General features: G+C 34.1%; 1 protein-coding gene across 1 annotated transcript in view; it reads right to left on the bottom strand.

Moving 5' to 3' along the window:
- Positions 1-3,077: 3,077 nt before the first annotated feature.
- LOC117109751 (tyrosine-protein phosphatase non-receptor type 9-like) overlaps positions 3,078-18,923 on the bottom strand; it is a 34,312-nt gene continuing 18,466 nt past the window's right edge. The window contains exons 4-10 of the mRNA XM_033252164.1: positions 12,379-12,503; positions 10,006-10,222; positions 7,695-8,410; positions 7,288-7,448; positions 6,774-7,003; positions 5,432-5,639; positions 3,078-4,746 (exon numbers count right to left, since the gene is read on the bottom strand). Coding sequence (XP_033108055.1) covers positions 4,517-4,746; positions 5,432-5,639; positions 6,774-7,003; positions 7,288-7,448; positions 7,695-8,410; positions 10,006-10,222; positions 12,379-12,503 — 1,887 coding nt within the window. The 3' untranslated portion in view covers positions 3,078-4,516. The remainder of the gene's footprint in view (positions 4,747-5,431; positions 5,640-6,773; positions 7,004-7,287; positions 7,449-7,694; positions 8,411-10,005; positions 10,223-12,378; positions 12,504-18,923) is intronic.

Below are 18,923 nucleotides of genomic sequence, written 5' to 3'. Positions count from 1 at the left end.
GGGCGTATCCCCATACTTCGGTTTGGGTGCTGGCATGGTATTCAAATTTCACTTCTTTTTATTTTGTGGTTTTGGTTTCCGTTCCATCTTTACACTTGCCTGATAGCGCTTAGAGACTTTTTGTATTTCGCGCTCTATAAATTAATAACCATTAACCATTAATACTCACTGAACTAATGAAGTGGAGATTTGTTTGGAGAATAACATCTAAGAATGGCTTAAAATTGGCTAAAATTTCTAAGTATTTCTAGATTCTCTGGATTTAAGACCTGAATTCTGCTTGCCTCTACCTTAGTCCCCACTGACTGGCACTCTAGTAGCTGTGAGACTATGTTAAACAAAGATAAGATTTGACAAGATTTACAAAGATATGCCATACATTTGAGGATTTATTCTACATACATCTTGACCAAAAAAGGAAATATCATCAAAAACAGTTTGTATTTTATAGTTCTATAATTTCGTATCATGAAAAACAAACCAAATGCATGGAGAACAGACTAGGAACAATGTATAATTAATAAGGAAGATTGGCTATTATCACATTCATTACCATACAGCAACTTGTTATATTAAATTGAAGTTATAAATTATAACCATTCAATATCAGAAAGGTGTACAATTTTTCTTCTGCCTTTCATAATTTAAGTATGGTACGCAAAACATGCAATAATTCAATGCCTGAAACTATTTACGTACAACTTTTTGCTTTACATAATATTAAGCCTATACATGTTTATCATACATTTTAATATAACTAATATATAATATTTGTAAGTTTCTTTACTAAAAAATATGTAATGCATAATATTACAGGTCCATGTTGATCTGGAAAGTATCCAGGGAAAAGACCATTGAAAAGGTATCAATCTGACCAAAACATTCCAAGTACATTTCCCATTTGTGCAATGATTAATGCAAATAAGATCTATGTCAAAGACAGACAGTAGAATACAATGTAATTGTATTGTCCTTAGACAAATTAGGTAATCAGAAATAACACCACCATAAACTTTCCAAGCCTTTAACAATTCCACACAAGACTACTAAACAAAGTTTTGTGGAGTATTTAAGTAGTATTACAATAAGGTGAATTGTTTACCATAAAATGTTCAACAGCCAATTGTTATTAAAAAAGTTACTGTAAGCCACTTTTCACCAATCATATCACACATTGCCAGCCTTGCAGGGAATTTTTAAATCATGTGACCTGCTTCTAAATTATTCAACATTATGAAACAGGAAAAAATAAACAGTTTTTACATATTCAGCAGTTGGGAGTCTTCAATAACCACTCAGGTAACATCTGTCGTCAATGTACATGCATCACTATATGAAGCAGAATTACCCATTTCAGTAGTATAATTATATCTCCATACTAAATCATTAAATAATGCATAAATATATAACATTTTTTACACATGTATGTATTCCCTTTCAAGAGGATAAATTTTGAATAGATAACTGGAATTTTATAATCAAAACTCTCATGATTTAGTTTATTCCTTTTCAGGATGAAAAATGGAGTCAACTAGAACTTTGAATAAATTTCAGTTATAGTACAAATTTACTTAAGCAAAATACTCTTAAGTTTAAAAGAATTTGTTCTGCTTGTACAGCAGGCACCTAAATTACATTTCTCATTAGAGCAGGTCATCAAATAACAAATAACAAGCTATTAAATCCTGAACTATGCCATCCACACCCATTGATTAAGCTTTTGCATGCTGCAACAACACATCGACAGGGTTAGGTTTGCTTTGCCAATTTAGTTACTAGTCTTCAGAGAGAGAGAGAGCATCTTTTTTTTTCTTTAGTTTGCACATTAGATTCACTCAACTGTTGTACGAGTTTATTACTTATCTTAATAATAGTTGGAGAGGGAACCAACAGAGGAACTGCTGCAGATGGAAAGTTCAGAGATAAATTTGGTTGATGAGCAGTAGTGGAAAAGAGAATTGAAGTGGAAACAGAAGGATGACAGGAAAATAGGGAGTATGAAAAGAGAGAAGGAAGGGGAAAAGTAAAAGGATGTAGGGATAGAAAGGGGGAGGGGGAGATAGAGGACTAAACCAACAGATGACCTGTCTAAACCAACAAAAGCCCTGTCCAGACTATCAAATTTCATTTGACAAAAACATGTGCCATTCCTGGATATGATGTCCATATATAGGCACATCATGGCTATATATGGGCATACATAAGTATTTTGTCAATCAAGACAGAGCATTATATAAATGTATTATTATTATAAGATTATTATTATTATTATTATTATTATAAGACTATTATTATTATAAGTTTATTATTATTATTATTATAAGATGTTTTAATGCTGATGCGACCATGTATTTACTTCAAATCTACTCATTTGAATTGAAATTTAACCTGATTTCAAAGTACTATATACACTTTATATTCCAACATATAATATAAAATAAATATTAATACAAGAAACTTAAAATAAATATACTGTAACAGTTAGGATTCTTCCAATATATATATTTAATTTATGAAAGTTATTATTATTTTTTTTTTAACTACATTAGCAAATTTTGGAAGCTACATTAAGCATGAGGAAGCATGATGGGTCAGCTATGCAGGAAAGGCAACATTTAATATACAGTACCAAAGGCAGGCGTACACTATGATACTTTTGTCTGTTATAATCAACAGTGTCCGATCCGACTTTACAGCATTGTTTAACTTTCCATCAGACGCAAAAAGATGCACAGGTTTGTATGAAACATATACCACTGGGCAAAATCTAATCAAATATTGTTTGCAGTCAGACAAAAATATGATAGTGGGCCTGGCTTTATGCTAATTATTATAAATAATTATTAATAATAATTATTGTTTTTATTAATACTTATTACTGATTAGTTAATAATTAATAATTATTATTATTAATTTAAAATTCTGTTTAAAAATCTGTGTATAAATGAATATAGAAGTATCGTTACATAAAGATTTACATAATGGCAACAGAATTATTAACCAGAATCACAGAAATATATCAATTTGATTGACATCAATTTATGCAAATTTATAATTAATTTAATAAAATCATATAAATCAAATCTTCCATAAATTAATATCCAATATAGTATATAGTGGTAGATTATCAACTATTGATGTTTTTTATTCAGCAAACAAAATCACTGACTATCAATGTTATAAAATATACACAGTACAAATTAAATGACTGCTAACAAAACATTAGCTTTTCCCGTAAATAAATCAGCTAAAATATATAAATCTTTATTCTAAACCTACCACAAGAAAAAGTAGACTAACCCTTCACAACTGTTTTGCTAAAAATTCTAAGGGGCTTTACAGGGGAGGGCTATACTACCTACCATGCACCTTAATATCACAACTTAGCACCAAACATTCCTATATTCTTTTGCATTTACACAAATAATATATAAATAATTCCAGATTTCTACCAATTCATAGAGTAAACTAAGAGAAAAAAACTGTAATAAAATGTGTTCAAAACAATGCGTCACATCTTTTAATGGGGTACACCTATTTATATTTAATTCCACCTATGACCCCTTAATATAATGAATACAACCCATGGGTATTTTAACAAAGTTTAAAAATAGCTTTATAAGTATATAATGCATTGTAAAGCATAGTTTACATCTGTTTTTATCAATATTGGCATAATTTATATGAATTTACAATGATGAAAATTTACCACTACAACCTGTCATAGACCAGATTATGGTAAATAGCCTAAGTATTAGGCTATGCAACATTTTTTTACAAGAAATTTCTCTACGGAACATATATATTGGAAAATAGATGACACAATTTAGGCATATTTAAAAAAAATTTATTAAGTAGTTTTAGATCCAATGAGATTTTATTTAATCCCTATTCAAAATTATTCTCTTCTTAAAGCATAACATTGTTAAACAATATTAGCTCAAAATGAATTGTGATGTCAGATCATCCCCACTGTCTCTAAACTGATTTTATTCAAATAAAATTTCATTCTAAATATCTATTATGTAAGCCTACTTAATCCAAGCATTAATCTGTAAATAATTAACTGAATCTAATCCCATAAAATCAAAGCTAGGCCAATTATCTGGTGTTTCAAATTCTGCAATTCATATACAAGATTAGAATGATGTTCATATTGCAACTTTGGAGTAGTAACCCAGAGGACAGAACCTAAAATTTTAGGCCTATAATTGCCATTTTGGACAACCTCTACGAAGATGGATGTTGCTTCAATATAGCAAAGATCTATAGGCTCAAAATCAATGGAGCCTAGTATAAATTTCCACTGAATATAAATAAATGTGTTAGACTTATAAATATGCAATAACACATACACTAACATTGATATTTACACAGAAACATATGCACATAAATGTAAGCTGATGCATGTACACCTAATGCATGTAGTGTATGTGTGTGTGGGTGTATGAGTATGTGGGTGGGTGTATGTGTTATTCTCATGAGCAAACTTTTTTTTTAAAACCGAACATTCAACTCAGTCACTATCACTATCCTGGCATTCCTCGTATGCGGTCCAGTCAACTGGTGGAAGCTTCCCCGCCCGTTGCAGGCTCTCTAGAACCGCAAAGTGGCAGAATTCGTACTGGTCTGGTGTCTGAATACTAAAGGCACGCTGTGTTCGCATTTTACGTACTGTGTCATATATGTTCAGCTTCTGGGTAACCTCCAAGCGGGCTAAGGTGATATCAATTGTGCAGAAAGTTCCTGTGTTTTTCAAAGATACACAACAAAATTCCAATGAATTAATAGTTGAATATTATTTATTTGCAATATTAACTCTGGAGCTTTGGTCTCATTGACAAGAACAACTGAATTATTAAAGAAAGCTCAAGATGATTTGGAGTTGAATAGCTTAGAAGTTAAGATGTTTGCCGTCAAATCCCAGGTTCCTAGGTTCAATTCCTGTGAAAACAGGACTTTTTATCACGACTGAAAACAACTCCACTCCCTAAGCCTAAAGCGATTTCGCTAATAAAAGCATCACATTATTAGATTTATTTAAAGGGGGCCCCTGAATATCAGCCAACCTTCCAGGATACGCTAAGATCACCCTCTATAAATATGGCAACAAAAAAAAAACATTTGCTGATCTCTTTTAAAAGGGATTAAGATAAAAATTTTAATGGTTAATGGTAATTTAATCCATGTTATACTAAAACTGAGTTGGGCGATTATAGATTGGGTGGGGTTTTTTTAATGCATTTGTAGGGCACCAGTAAGGAATTAGTATGTACAAAAAACTGACATATTGAAATTAAATAAATAAAAAATATTAAATAATTGATAAAAAATAAGTTAAATTAATAAATTATTAATGATGACTAAGTAATAATTAAATAATAAAAGAATAAAATGATACTGTGATAACTGAGACTGTTGTATCACATACCTGTTCTACCGATTCCCGCACTACAATGCACCAAGATAGGAGGTCCGTTTGGATGGCCGGTCCAGTCGGATCCCATGGACTCCACTGCTTCCCTCTGGTACTGACGAACCTCATCACGGAATTCAAGCATAGCAAGTGCTGAACGTGGCACACCAAAATCTGGCCAACTTGTGAATTGATAGTGAGCAATCTTTCTGCATTCCCCTAACTGCAATGGCAGAAAATAGATAATTTTATTCCTCATGTAATCATAGCCAAAAATAAATTCTAAAGGCCAAATCGCAGAGTGTCGTACGATTCATCGTCAGAGAGTCTTTAAACATGTTTAATATTCTATGACGCGACTGCCCCCGAGACAAACCATTGCCTTTGCGTTAAACTCAAACAGACCATACGCGACAAAGCATCGCAAATGGCTGCGTTGTACAATGCTGTCTGAGTTGGCCTTTTAGATCTATAACATAAAGATAAAAAACTATGTCAATACTACAAGCTTGAAGAAATAACATCTGTGAGGACAATAGCCTATTACCTCAAAATTGTACTCAATTTCACTAATTGAATAATGGTCCAATTAATATACATATTTAACAAGGTTTTATTAAAAATTAAATGTCTGCCTGCTTAATAATTTAAAACCTTGCATTTTAATTACAAACGGAGATTTTCAATTTACTTAAGAACTGTCGCAGACAAAGAACTTGTATCCTTCATAGAAACTCTATCATATTCATAATGGCCAAGATATAAATTTACATGTTGAAATGGGGGGGGGGATGGGGGTGTAGCATGTAGCAAGGACCAGACTGGTAGTAAAAAGTATTGAGGACCGGTGGTAGACTGTACTGAGTTGGTAGCATGGGATAGTATGTAATTATAACAAGTGTTAAAATATAGTGAGCGCAAGTGATATATATATGGAATGTAAAGATGACATGTAACATGTAACAATGACAAGTGGTAGCAAATACAGATGAAATTTGCAAAAAGGGGAGAGGTGGTAACATGTACAAGGACAGGTGGTACAATGTAGAGAGAATTAGAGAAGCAAAGCACAGACGACAGGTGGCAGTAAGTGATAAAAAGTTATAGAATGTAGCGATGACAGGTGGTAGTGTGTAGTATGTAAAGATGGTATAAATTAAGGGAAAGGAGGAGGTAGAATCCATTGATGTCAGGTGGTAGCATGTAGAGATGACAGGTAGTACAATGTACAGAAGACCGGTGGCAGCATGAAGCAGAGACTGGTGGTTGAATGTACAGTAGCAAGGACAGGTGGTATGAGTATTCTGTACTTATAAATACGGCCACCAATGAGCACGTGAGGAATTACTGTTCTTACCGAATTATTTTGTACAAATAAAGTTGACACTATGTAATCTCTCTTCTTTTCGACTTCTAAATTAACGACCGTCATTTGTCCATACTCCTCAGCTGTCTCTGGATCCGGCGGCCAGTACTGCGCACATTTCGTACGCCCTCGCTCCACTGTCCTTGTTGTCATTACAATAACAAGAATGTTTTCTTGCCAGATCATCCTCCAATAATCATTAATTGTATTTGGTAATGGTCCTAAAACAGGGAGATGGAGAATAAACAGAGTCTTAATTCATAGTTTTAAAATCATATCATAATTACTGTGAGATAATATTCATCCTGATAATCTTGTTGAAATTTTTAATCATAATCATCATGGTAACAATGATCTCTGCAAATCATCCTCAATGGAAACAAAATACAGGCATAAAATACATATGATACGCTCACATGCTTGAAATGTATTTTTATATCTAGAATGCTTTTCAAATGGTGTAGATATTTAACATGATTATGAAAAAAATCTAAATTTGACATACCTTGCGCTGCTATGAAAGCATTTTTATGCATGAACCCATCAACATAGTTTGAATTGATGTAGTCCGATGCTAAATCATCCTCGGATGCCACTAGCCTCACCCTGCTGTGGTCGAAGCACAGTACGTCTGCGTAGCGATTCTTGGGAATGTTTCTTTTGCTCCTAGGAAAGAGAAGTCATATTCAAAGAATATCTAAATTGAGATACTCAACAATCAGGTTTCCAGATGGTGAGTCAATAGTTTGTAAACGAAATACAAATAATAATGATCTCTGCAAATCTTAATAATTACTGGAAGCCATTAACATCCAAATAATCAACTGCAGATATAAACTTTGTCCTATCATGCAATCATTGATTTCTGGTCATATTGTTCAACAAACATCACAAAAAGAAGTAAAAACTTACTTTGAGTAAGAAAATGATCCTGAAGGCGGTTCACTTCTGATATCGGCATATTCTTTATAGATCCCGTGTTGCTTCAATTCTTGCATATGCTCCACCAACTCTGCCGGTGTCATGCCCTTATCTTCAAGTCGGTGAATGCTCTCCCCATCAGGAACCGTACTGGACACCCGCACTGGTATCGGTGGTGGTGGGGAGTTTGTACCAGGTTCTGGTCTTGGTGGTTTTGGCGGTGGTAATGATGGCATATCGCCATCTTCATCATCACTGGTCACTTGCAACGTTTGCACAATCGCGAATATTTTGGGGTCGATGACGGGGTGTACGGCCATGTTGTCGCCGTTACTGTCAATCCCATTCGTGGAAGGCGAGACACTTGCCTCGATGGAAGGGCTCTGCTGCCAATTACTTGCTTGAATTGGCAGAACAGAGTTTAACATATCAGTTCTTTGGTCTTTGTTAGAATCTATCGAAATTGTCCTTGATGTAAGATAATTATCTTGTGAAAACAATTCAACAGCTTTTTCATTTGCTGAAAGCGCCGTCGGTCCGTCGTTTAGCTCTTCACAAAAATCTGTAGTTATTCGCTTTTCGTATGAAGCATTTAAACATGATTTCAACCAGTCCATATGGTTCAAAACTGCAGTGCCACCTAATTCACTTGGAAGGGACTCCTTTGGAAGAAATTTCACTAACCTCTCTAAATTTACTAGGATTACCTGATGAGATAAAAAAAAAAAAAATAGAAAATTATCTGTTTTGTTGAACCAATTAGTTGCTTTAAACTTAGGAACGGTTTCAGCTACTGCTTCGGTCACTTTCTTCAGACTAATGGACCCTTTATTGAATTGGGTCATTCACGCTTCGGTGAGTGTGTGCAGCAACACAAGTTTTATCCCGTTTCCCCCCCCCCCACCTTGTGTGCTCTACTTGAATAATAGGTCATTATAAATAAATTTAAAAAAAAAAATTATAAATAAAAAAAAAACATTCAATATATTGACCAAAGCCTGCCATAACATGCAAATATGCATTGGTTCATGCCTAGCTGACCATAGCCATGTAGTTAAAATAATCATACAATTCTGCAATTCATGATATGTTCCAAGCACTGATACTAAAGGATAAAGTTCAGTGTTAAACCCTGCAAATCAACATAACATAAACACTGGCATGCACATTGGTATTAATGTAGTGAAATGACACCGGCATCTAAACCTTATTATTAATGTAGCGACATGTACTGAAACCAGATACACTATTAGCGTCAAATGACTCGATAATTATGTCTCCAACATTTGATAGCAATTTTTAAAACTTCCAATTATGTAATGTTTAAACTTCTACCCTATAACCTTTGAATCATCCAATAAACCTTGATGACTTCTAAACACCAACAGCTAAAAATATTGTAAACTCCACACATACTCTAGCAACACTGTGTGCATTCCGGAGCCAGTACATGCACCGTATAAAAACTCTACACCAGCACAGAGTTACCAATTAACATGTACACTTTGACTACTATTATTAAGACCATTTCACAGACAGAGCTATCTTATTGTTATAATGCAAAAATTTTCCTGGCATTGTATGAAAAGGTGACAACTGACCGTTACTACTATGTACTGTGGTTATGTGGCGTGTCATCAAAATGTGCCCCATTAATCTCGTTGTCACAGCGGATGCATTTCAGGCCCTTAATTTTTAGGCTGGATGTTCAAATCCTTGTTGTGAATTTTGCTTGTGCCTGGGTAAGGTATTTTATCTATGTTTATCTCTCATTACCCAAGCTATACGGTAGTACCTGGTAGTTTCATGCATCATGCGCTAATTACTATGATGTTATGGTATGCTTCATAGGTGTTTGTTCTAATGACTGGGGTAATAATGTGATAAGCGCAGAGGTCATGACAATATCCATGTTGTAGATCTACCAATAGGGAGATTACAATTTGCGCGATGATGCAGCACTCAAGGGATTCACTCATGCCTCATTGTCCTACATCCTCTGCAAAACATATATTTAGTCAATTTGCATCCTAGAATTCACATTATGAGAACTTACCGTTCTTGAATGCGCAGATGACTTTTTAGTGATGTCAATACGTTCCTTGTCTCACCGTGTCATGCAATCAAGAGCTCCTTATTACTATCTTATTACCACTAAAACCAATTCACTCGTTATGACCCCTAAATCTAGTCAACTGAACTTAATTATTATTAAGCATTTCCTAAATCTTGGCACAATACATAATGTAACAGACACCTCTCATCTTATATACGGTAACAACCCTTTGAAATGACAACTTACTCTTTCCCTGATTTTTTCCTTCAAAAGTGGTTTTAGAATTCCGTACATTGCTTTGAACCAGAGTGGTGGCGCCACAACGTAAACACGTTTCAACCTTGCTGGATAACCATCACGAAGCATGCTCAGTAGCTTTCGGCTGAAGTTTATTTCAAAATTGGAGAGGTTGGAATCTGTCATATTGTAAACAAAGACGAGTCCATTCCGTTGTGTATTGGCACTGCAAGAAAAGAAATGATATAACCAATCACAAATGATTTATAAGATGGCCTGGCCTGATGATTAACTACGATGGATTGGCAAATAAATAAAATTTGTTAAAAATATAGCTACCTTCACTTATTATTATTATTATTACAACAACAAAGTCACTGTTTTTATTGTTGGAAATCTTGCTGCTTCACACTCGGCATTAATGTAGCGCATCTGCTTGTGTCCAGATGACAAATTGATGTCCTTAAAAGCTAAGGGTTAGGAATACTGCAACCAGTGACTTGCAGAATTCCTGATGATGACATAATTAATGTCGAAATATTGAATCCCAACACGATGGCGTGTATTTCAATACTTGGAGTATGTATTATACTTTCTTACCAGTGACTTGCAGTTTTACATGGCTGAATTGCTTAAAAGCATCAACAAACTCTTTCAACAACTCGTTCTGGGGCACTGTAGCAGAGCATACTTGGGCCACCCGAAAAGGCCAAACTGGATGATTGACAAGAGACTGTACATTGCATGGCACTTCAGAGGGGATATGGAAAATAGTTTTCATTTAGTGCTTTTATTCACTGTAGATGATAATTATTATGTTTATGATGATGATCTTTATTATATGATCATGTTTTTTATGATGATATTGATGATAATGAAATAGATCATTATGCATTGGTGTTGTACTACTGTAGTAATAAATGATAATGATTATAATAATGATGATACTGATAAAAATGGTGACAATATCAGTATTTTTCAGATTCTTGACATTACTAAGGTTTTTTCTATATAACCAACAACACTGGAACTTTAAAATATTATTGTACTCATACATAGAACATAATTCTGTATATAATTTTACCCAAAACAATAGGAAAGATATAAATCTGCTGACAGGAAATGGGTTTAACTGAAGGGCAGCCACGGCCAACACAATTAGCAGACACCTACCTAGTGCAATGTTAATGTAACCGTAAACGACTGCTCCCAATCCCAACAGAGCAGGCTAATGCAATCACTCTAAGCCTTGGCTGTTTGTATTAGGATATTCTTATAGTATATTATTTATGCATGATTCCAAGAAATCGGCCTCACACAGCTCCCTCATTAACTTTTATCACATGAGACCTATTCTGATTCATGATTGGTTGAACAATTTGGAAGAGAGAGTCTGATATTTTGTGCATACTTCTCTACAGTTTATCTATAGTATATTTTTCAAAATAAATAAAACATACAAGAAATGATATTCAAACATGACTTTAAAAAAATACAACTTGCAAAATGGAGGAAAGTATAAATATTAATTTTTTTTTAAATATATACATATCTGCTTATGAAAATGAGAAAATCTTACAAAACTAAATAATATTATAAGACACGTTGTGGTGGAAGAACTAGCTTAATGATTAATGTTGCAGATGTAATTGTTACAAACGTGATTGAAATCAAAGCCTGTCTGGTAAATCCGCAAGACTCAGACATAATCTAAAAATAGCCTAATGATTCAACCATCCATGATTATCATGATACAAAAAAAAGTAAAAGAAATACTTTGTGGTTATAAAAAAAATATCATCAAGAATTTCTTGATGTCAAATAATCATAAAATGTTAATGTTTTGATAGTTTAAGAGAATTACAGTTAACATTTTGTGGTAAAATATATTTATTTATTTAAAAACATACTTAAACTAGATGAAATAACCAGGAGTAAGTCTAAAGCCACAATTTCTGCTATAAATATAATTTTTTTTTTAAATTACAGTAAGTACAGTGCACTTTTTAATTCTGGGACCCCTCTAATTCTGAGACCACATTTTCAAAGAACTTAAACACCAAACATCAATCTTAAACACAAAGCTAACCCTTTAGTGGAGACCAAACACCAAGACCATCCTAAATGCATACGGTAACCCAGGGTTGTAGCTGGAGAAAACTATAGTTTGGGTGACAGATTTTTTAAGGGTGGGTGGGTGATAACATTGGTAAACTCCAAATAATAAGAGTGGATTTTAAGGATGGTGAAGTGGGTTAATAAGGGTGGGTGGAAGGGCCATGATATTAGCTTTAGACTGGGTGGAAAACTTCAAGGCTAGGTGGCCCTGCCCACCTCCGCCCACCATAACTACATCTCTGGTAACCGTATTAAGGTACTTACTCAGCCAAAGCATGGTCTAACTGGAAGACGACTGCTTTAAGGACAGTATGGGATGATGTAGTGCTGGGATTATGCAGCTTGGCTGTATAGAGTGCTATTGCTGCTCCACCTGAATCCCGATTCGGCTAAGAAATAAACAGAATAAAAATTATAATTTAGAATAGTATACATTACAAATCATAAAATACTATTAACCAAAAATTTTCACTATCATATCATTTAATTTGCATAAAAACAATACAAAGTAATTGAGGCAGGATGACCTGTTTACCTTAATTCTAAAACAGTATAACAGGAATAAATGATGCAGATAGGCAGTGAAAGTAACTTAGTCATAAGGCGGGGAAAAAAATTGTGTTGTCCTTAAATGGAAAAAAAATCGTTCGGTCGGTTGGATTTTTTTTCCTTTTTTAAAAATTTTTTAGTAATACATGAAAGAGGATTGTTCATAATTGGCCTAAAACAGTAAACTAGCTATGTACTGGCTTTAAAGCGATGGCTAGACCTAAGCCTGTTTTTATTTATTGTCCAATATACCGTAAGTTAAATGAATACTATTTTTGGTTCAAGCAACCACTAGTTGTACATTAGTAAAGAATAGGCCAGGACTAGATCTGGTCGTGGTTTGACAGCTCAGCGCGAGAGATCCATATGTTGCGTGCACATATCGTTGTCACGCTCGATTCTCCAAATTATGCCTTCTATTTTACCAATTTTACATCATGCATCTATTGCCCAATTTTAACAAAAATACATGTCTCTTTTAGATTTTATGTTCTAAATGTTAATTTTGGCAGTTGTATTTCTCGAATTGGTACTTGGACAAAATTTTTTTTTTTAAATGCCGACCCGATTTTTTGGAACATTTTAGTAGGTCGCGGAGGGCAACAAAAAATTTTTTTTTTTGGCCTAATTACACTTAGTTGTGGAAACGAGTATGTGGTGAAGTAGTAAGTCTGAGCTTAGATTGGTTGGTTTTCTACAGTGTGCAACAAGGATTCCAATCATGTAAGTTGAGAGACTTATGAGAGGTTATTCTGGTGTTGAATTAGGCAGTACACAAGCAGACAACCCTTTGCTCTATTGCAGAAAGTGTACAGTACTGCATTCTTTAAACCCAGGCACACACCGGCTGATAGCTGGTGAATCCAACTTCAATCTCCGTCTGATCAGACTCATAAGAACAACAGTTGTGCACACCTTGTAGTTGCCGTCGCACCGTGGAATTGCATCGGCTGACGACAGTTTGCGTAGTGCGCACGCACCTTGAAGTGCACATTGTACAGCCCATCTTATTCAGCCTCAGAGTTGTATGGCAGGTGCCCAGTCCTTTTCCACGCTGCATTTTAAACCTTCCCAGTATATTTCAAACAGGTACTCAATTATAACTGAGTGAACTTAGATCACCCTCACCGAGAATTGGACTCGGTCATCATACTGTACATGGTAGAGAAGTACCTTATCTTTGGCCCCTGTGAATATGCTTGATTATGTAAATTTTATTGTATTTCATTCTCATCCAAAAACAAATTGCTTAAGAAAAAATCCTGGTGATTACACTGAATTACAGAATGTGAATTTAAGACCCTGGCTTAGGAAGGCAAGCAAGCACGAGACTAATGGCCTAAAAATCTAGTGCTACACTCGTATTTCAGCCCTCGGATTTAGACACAAGAATAGCTGTGATGGAATTTAACCAGAGACATAATATATATAAATCCATCAATAAATATTAGAATGAAAATAATAAATGCATTAAAAATCCATTAACATAAATAAAATGTTACCTTGCTAAATAAAATGAAAACAATTAGTCATTGTACTTTGAGAAAAAACAAAAATGATCAATATACAGTAGACAGAGTTCATGTAATCTAGACATACAAATTAACATTCATAAATATTTGTCATAAATATTAATGAGTTCGCAGAAATATAAAATGTATATAATGGGAATTTCTCTGTCAGGAAACTATACATTAATTTTGAACATAGCATTGATCATCATGCCTGCTGTAAATGCTAACTATCCTCGGCTCTCTAATCTCGGATTGGTTATGATTCATCCGCTAGATACATTTATCTCGAAACTAGCGCTTATGACATGTACTTATGACAAAGCATCATAAAGATGATTCGTGGAATATTAAAATTTAAGCATGCTATATGGATTAGTTGTTATTATAACCAGGAAATACTATAATAGTAGATTAACAACAATAATAGTTGGTAGTTCTTGAAGTATTAACCAAATAATGCACTTATGAAAATATCAGTACAGTAATAACTAATGCTGATTCTTATTCAATGAGACTTATAATTTATCATTGTTCTCTGTGCAACAACCACAATTCAGTGGATTACTTACTCTTTTTAAAATAAAAACATTCAAAATGAGTTTTCCTTTTAGTTTTTGTTTTTCCATGAGTACTGGTACAAAAATATTTTTACAACCAAGATGATGGTATCTCTGTATGAGTTCTATTTTTAATAATTCAAAAAAAACCCATTTCACTGCACCAATTCTTACTTTCTTAATAATTCTTAATAATAATATCAAATATGAATAACAGGAAATACTGCGTTGTCAAACATGTTTCATTGGTATGATATCTCTTGCTTGCCAACTGTCTATGATCTATACTAAAACTGAGAAGCAGGTCAGTTGATGACTGAAGATGATGACTGATAATGATAAATAATCATGATCTGATGATGACGACGATCAGATGATGATTTGTTTTGTGTCTGGTTTTCTGTTGATTTGTGCCTTGCTTTGTCCTGTTCTGTCCCTGTTTGCTTCTTTTTTTATTATTATTATTTTGCAGGCTGTCCCTACACAAGATTTGTTAATAAATGTTATGTTGAATTGAATTGAATAATGATGATGATGATGATGATGGCGATAACGTTGACAGTTGATGATGATGATGACTAATACTGATGATCAATGATGATATGATGACAATGATGATGATTAGTGACAACAATCTGATTATGATAATCCTGATGATTATGATGATAATAATATAAAGTTTTAAAAAAATGAAGCAACTGTATTTGTCCTACAAAAATAACATTGGATTAGAGAATGACAAAATAAAATACTAGCCACTTCACAGAGTGAAATCTGATGAAAGGTGTATGTTGGGCGTATAAGACTACCCCTTGTTACACTGTCAGAATTCCCACTTTTTTGTCTGCTTTTTATGTTCGTGATATGCATCTAGCTGGTTAAAAACAAAGCCAAATGTAGGGCTAATCTTCTAAATAGTACCATTTAATGGGCTTCTAAATGTAAAATCTTACTTCCCCACACTGAAAATTGCGTTCACTCATTCTAGCAGTCAGTAGCTTCATTTCAGTAGTAAATTTGCGTGTTACAAACGATCCACACATAAGACAAACACGATTTAAAAATCAAAAATGTGTATGTTGTGCGTACAAGATAACCCCGTTTTGTTGTTTTTTTTGGCTATTTTAAGCCTTGTCTTATATGCGAGAATATACGGTAATAAGAGACAGCACATTTTTAACTTTTTAGTTGAAATCACAAGCTTCCTATGGGGCCTCTATATGGAATACAGTAGTAGGAAGTGGAAGCCCCACGACTACTAATATAAGCCTAATATCTGCCTCTATGTACATTCAAATTTAAATATGTACAATAACTAAAAGTGTAGGAATTGTCCTATTTATAAACTACACAATGGCTCCTATTCTATAATGTTATGCTCCATGAATTGTTGTATTTCCAAGTAATTCATTCTCTTTTATTATAACGTGATAGAGATTAAAGGGCATGTAGTACTCCTACGAAAATGACAACTGATTCAGGAAGTTGGAATTAGCCGAGATTGACCAAATGAAGGAAGCAAAATCAAAAATGCCAAAACACATAATTGGTCTTGAAATAGTCTGACCAGTACAAAATGATCACTAAAACATGTACTGAAAAAATAATAAAACAGTGATAAAATGATTAACTTACAATGAGTCTCATGAGTTATTGATATACTGTATTCAGATATCACATATATACAGTAAAAGGTTTTGTTTGTGGTTTTGAATCTTTTTTTTTTTTTAAGTAGAAGCAGAATCATTTTGAAATTGAAAAACATATTTTTCAACAAAAAAAATCACCTAAAGATAAACAACTAATATATTTCCTGATAGTTTTCTTTTAATTCTTGGAAACTGCCTTAAAATGAATGCCTACAAAAATGTTATGATCATGAAAATTAACTCAGTGATCATCTATCATTAAACATGAAAATAATCAGAAACCCTAGCCTCATTTTCTCTAAAAACCTCATACATTAATTGACCTGCATAATACAATAACACAAATTTTGGTCCATGACAGTTGACATACAGTACACTAGAGTAATGTTTAATGATCTTGTACAAACTAAGGTGCTCTAAAAAAAATACCTACAGTATTTTTTAATAGAATCACAGACATTATGTACACATATAGAGTCTGTGATAGAAATTAACCAGGAAATAACTTACACCAGTACAAAAAAAGATATTTCAAAAATATATAAACAGAACAACTCTTTTACATTCCAAAGGACTAGGCTGCTACTGATATACAAGGGTTCCACAAACAACAATATGAATATTTTATATTCATAGACACACAAAAAAAAAAACCAATATTTACTGAACATTGAATGTGTGTGTGATAAAGTAGACATCTTTTTGATGCTTACTGTATGACGTTGTAAACGAGTTGTAATTGTATTAAGTACGCAAATTTTGAAAGTTTTTAAATAAATTGATTAAATGATTGATAATGATACCATAGAAATTATTAGAAAAGAGATACACAATACTCTACAGTATGTGGTCAATCAGCGGTTAACTTTCAATGGTAGCATTTTTTTTTTTTACTGTTTTAAGATGTCCTTTGATTAGCTGCCTTCACTACGTGGAAGATGTTGCGCTTGTGGTAAAATCTATACGCAGGTTTCCCGGAACGCTGCCCTCAGCAGCCTGTGCAAAGCACAACTCAGAGTCAGAAGTGGAACGTGAAATTTTGATATGGTTTTGTAGTCAGATTTGCGAGAAAAACTTCAGCTACCCGTATTTCTCGACTGAGACATCAGTGGGAGCTGTAATTTGTATGGCAAGGAGATTTCAAGTATAAAAGGGCACCCAAGGCAAAATTTGATTTAGCCTCGGTACTAATTTCTCGCGAGTGCCTTGATTCGTCGTAGCCAGGCTAGGCAAGCTAGGCCTAGACCAAGCCAAGCTAGGCCTAGCCAAGCCATAGTTGTCAATGGTAATATGACTTTGTTTAGAGTATTAACTATTAATTATCGATTCAATGTTGGAATATCTGCGGCGGTTGGCGATCGTACAAAACAGTCAAATTTCAAGAAGTTCGATATCTTTGTGTTGTTGCTCAGTCCGTCGTCATCGGAGAGGAAGCCACAACTCCAAACTGGCCGCGAAAGCTGCGATGACGTAAGATCGCCCAAAGTTAGCTGTGCAGCAAGCACATGTACCGTGTACGTTACAACTATACAAAGGCCGTATTCGACTGGTCGTTCTTCGTTAAACCACGCCCACCTGTGTTCAATGTTCAATGTTTATTTCCACAAATCAATAATATTATATATTATACATATGATAACAATAATAATAATTGTTGCCTGCCCTGTGCAGCGGTAACATCCTATTCAACGAAGACGACCAGTCGAATAGAAAACTTGTAATACTCGACAAAACAAAATGGCTGTATAGTTACCGCGATACACGTTGTGTAATCAAGATTGCTTCAACTTGTGGTAGTATGGGTTTTTCGTAAAAAAAATATTTTCATTCTGTTTGCCTACAATAATTTTTTGACTCCATGTGGGTAAATATTATAATGTTTATTTTATGAAATTTAATCTAAGTTATATTAACGCAAATGTTAATAAAAAATCACCAATCGGCTCATGTGGATAAATTAACGCTGATTACCGCACTCTGGTTTACATTAATTTTCGTTGTCAGCGAAGTCCATTTAACGAACCAGTCGAATGAAAATAATACTCAACGAAAATTTGTTCCAACGAAATGAACCAGTCGAATGAGCCCATGTTTTGCAATAACCGCTACAGTAAGACGCATGCGCACACAACGGTAACCGCAAAAACAACACACATGGAAAATCTCTCAATGTTCTGTTCTGTCACTGCATCCTGGCTTAGGCCACCTACGTTTTTGGCTTTCGTGTTTTCTTTTAAGATTTAAACGTTCTTACTTAGATTTATTTTACGTGTCAAACGATCTATATTATGCATCATGAGGGCACCTAGGCCAAGGCTTCAAAAGGGCAGGCAAGTAGTGGCCGTCGTCGTGCTTCATTTTCAGGGGCACCAAGGCCAACTGGGAGGGCACCGTCGGCAATGGCCGCGGTAAAATTTGAGGCCTGTAATTGTCTCCATATGTTCGCTAATTAATCACCATAATTTAGCATACACTTACACTTTCGTTGTCAGCGAAGTCCATTTAACGAACCAGTCGAATGAAAATAATACTCAACGAAA

Source organism: Anneissia japonica, unplaced genomic scaffold (genome assembly GCF_011630105.1).
Source record: "Anneissia japonica isolate Jap-2015-1 unplaced genomic scaffold, ASM1163010v1 scaffold1511_len2985839_cov193, whole genome shotgun sequence".
NCBI lineage: Eukaryota > Metazoa > Echinodermata > Crinoidea > Comatulida > Comatulidae > Anneissia > Anneissia japonica.
Note: the sequence above shows the minus strand (reverse complement) of the source record. Positions and strands in the feature narration are given on the sequence as shown.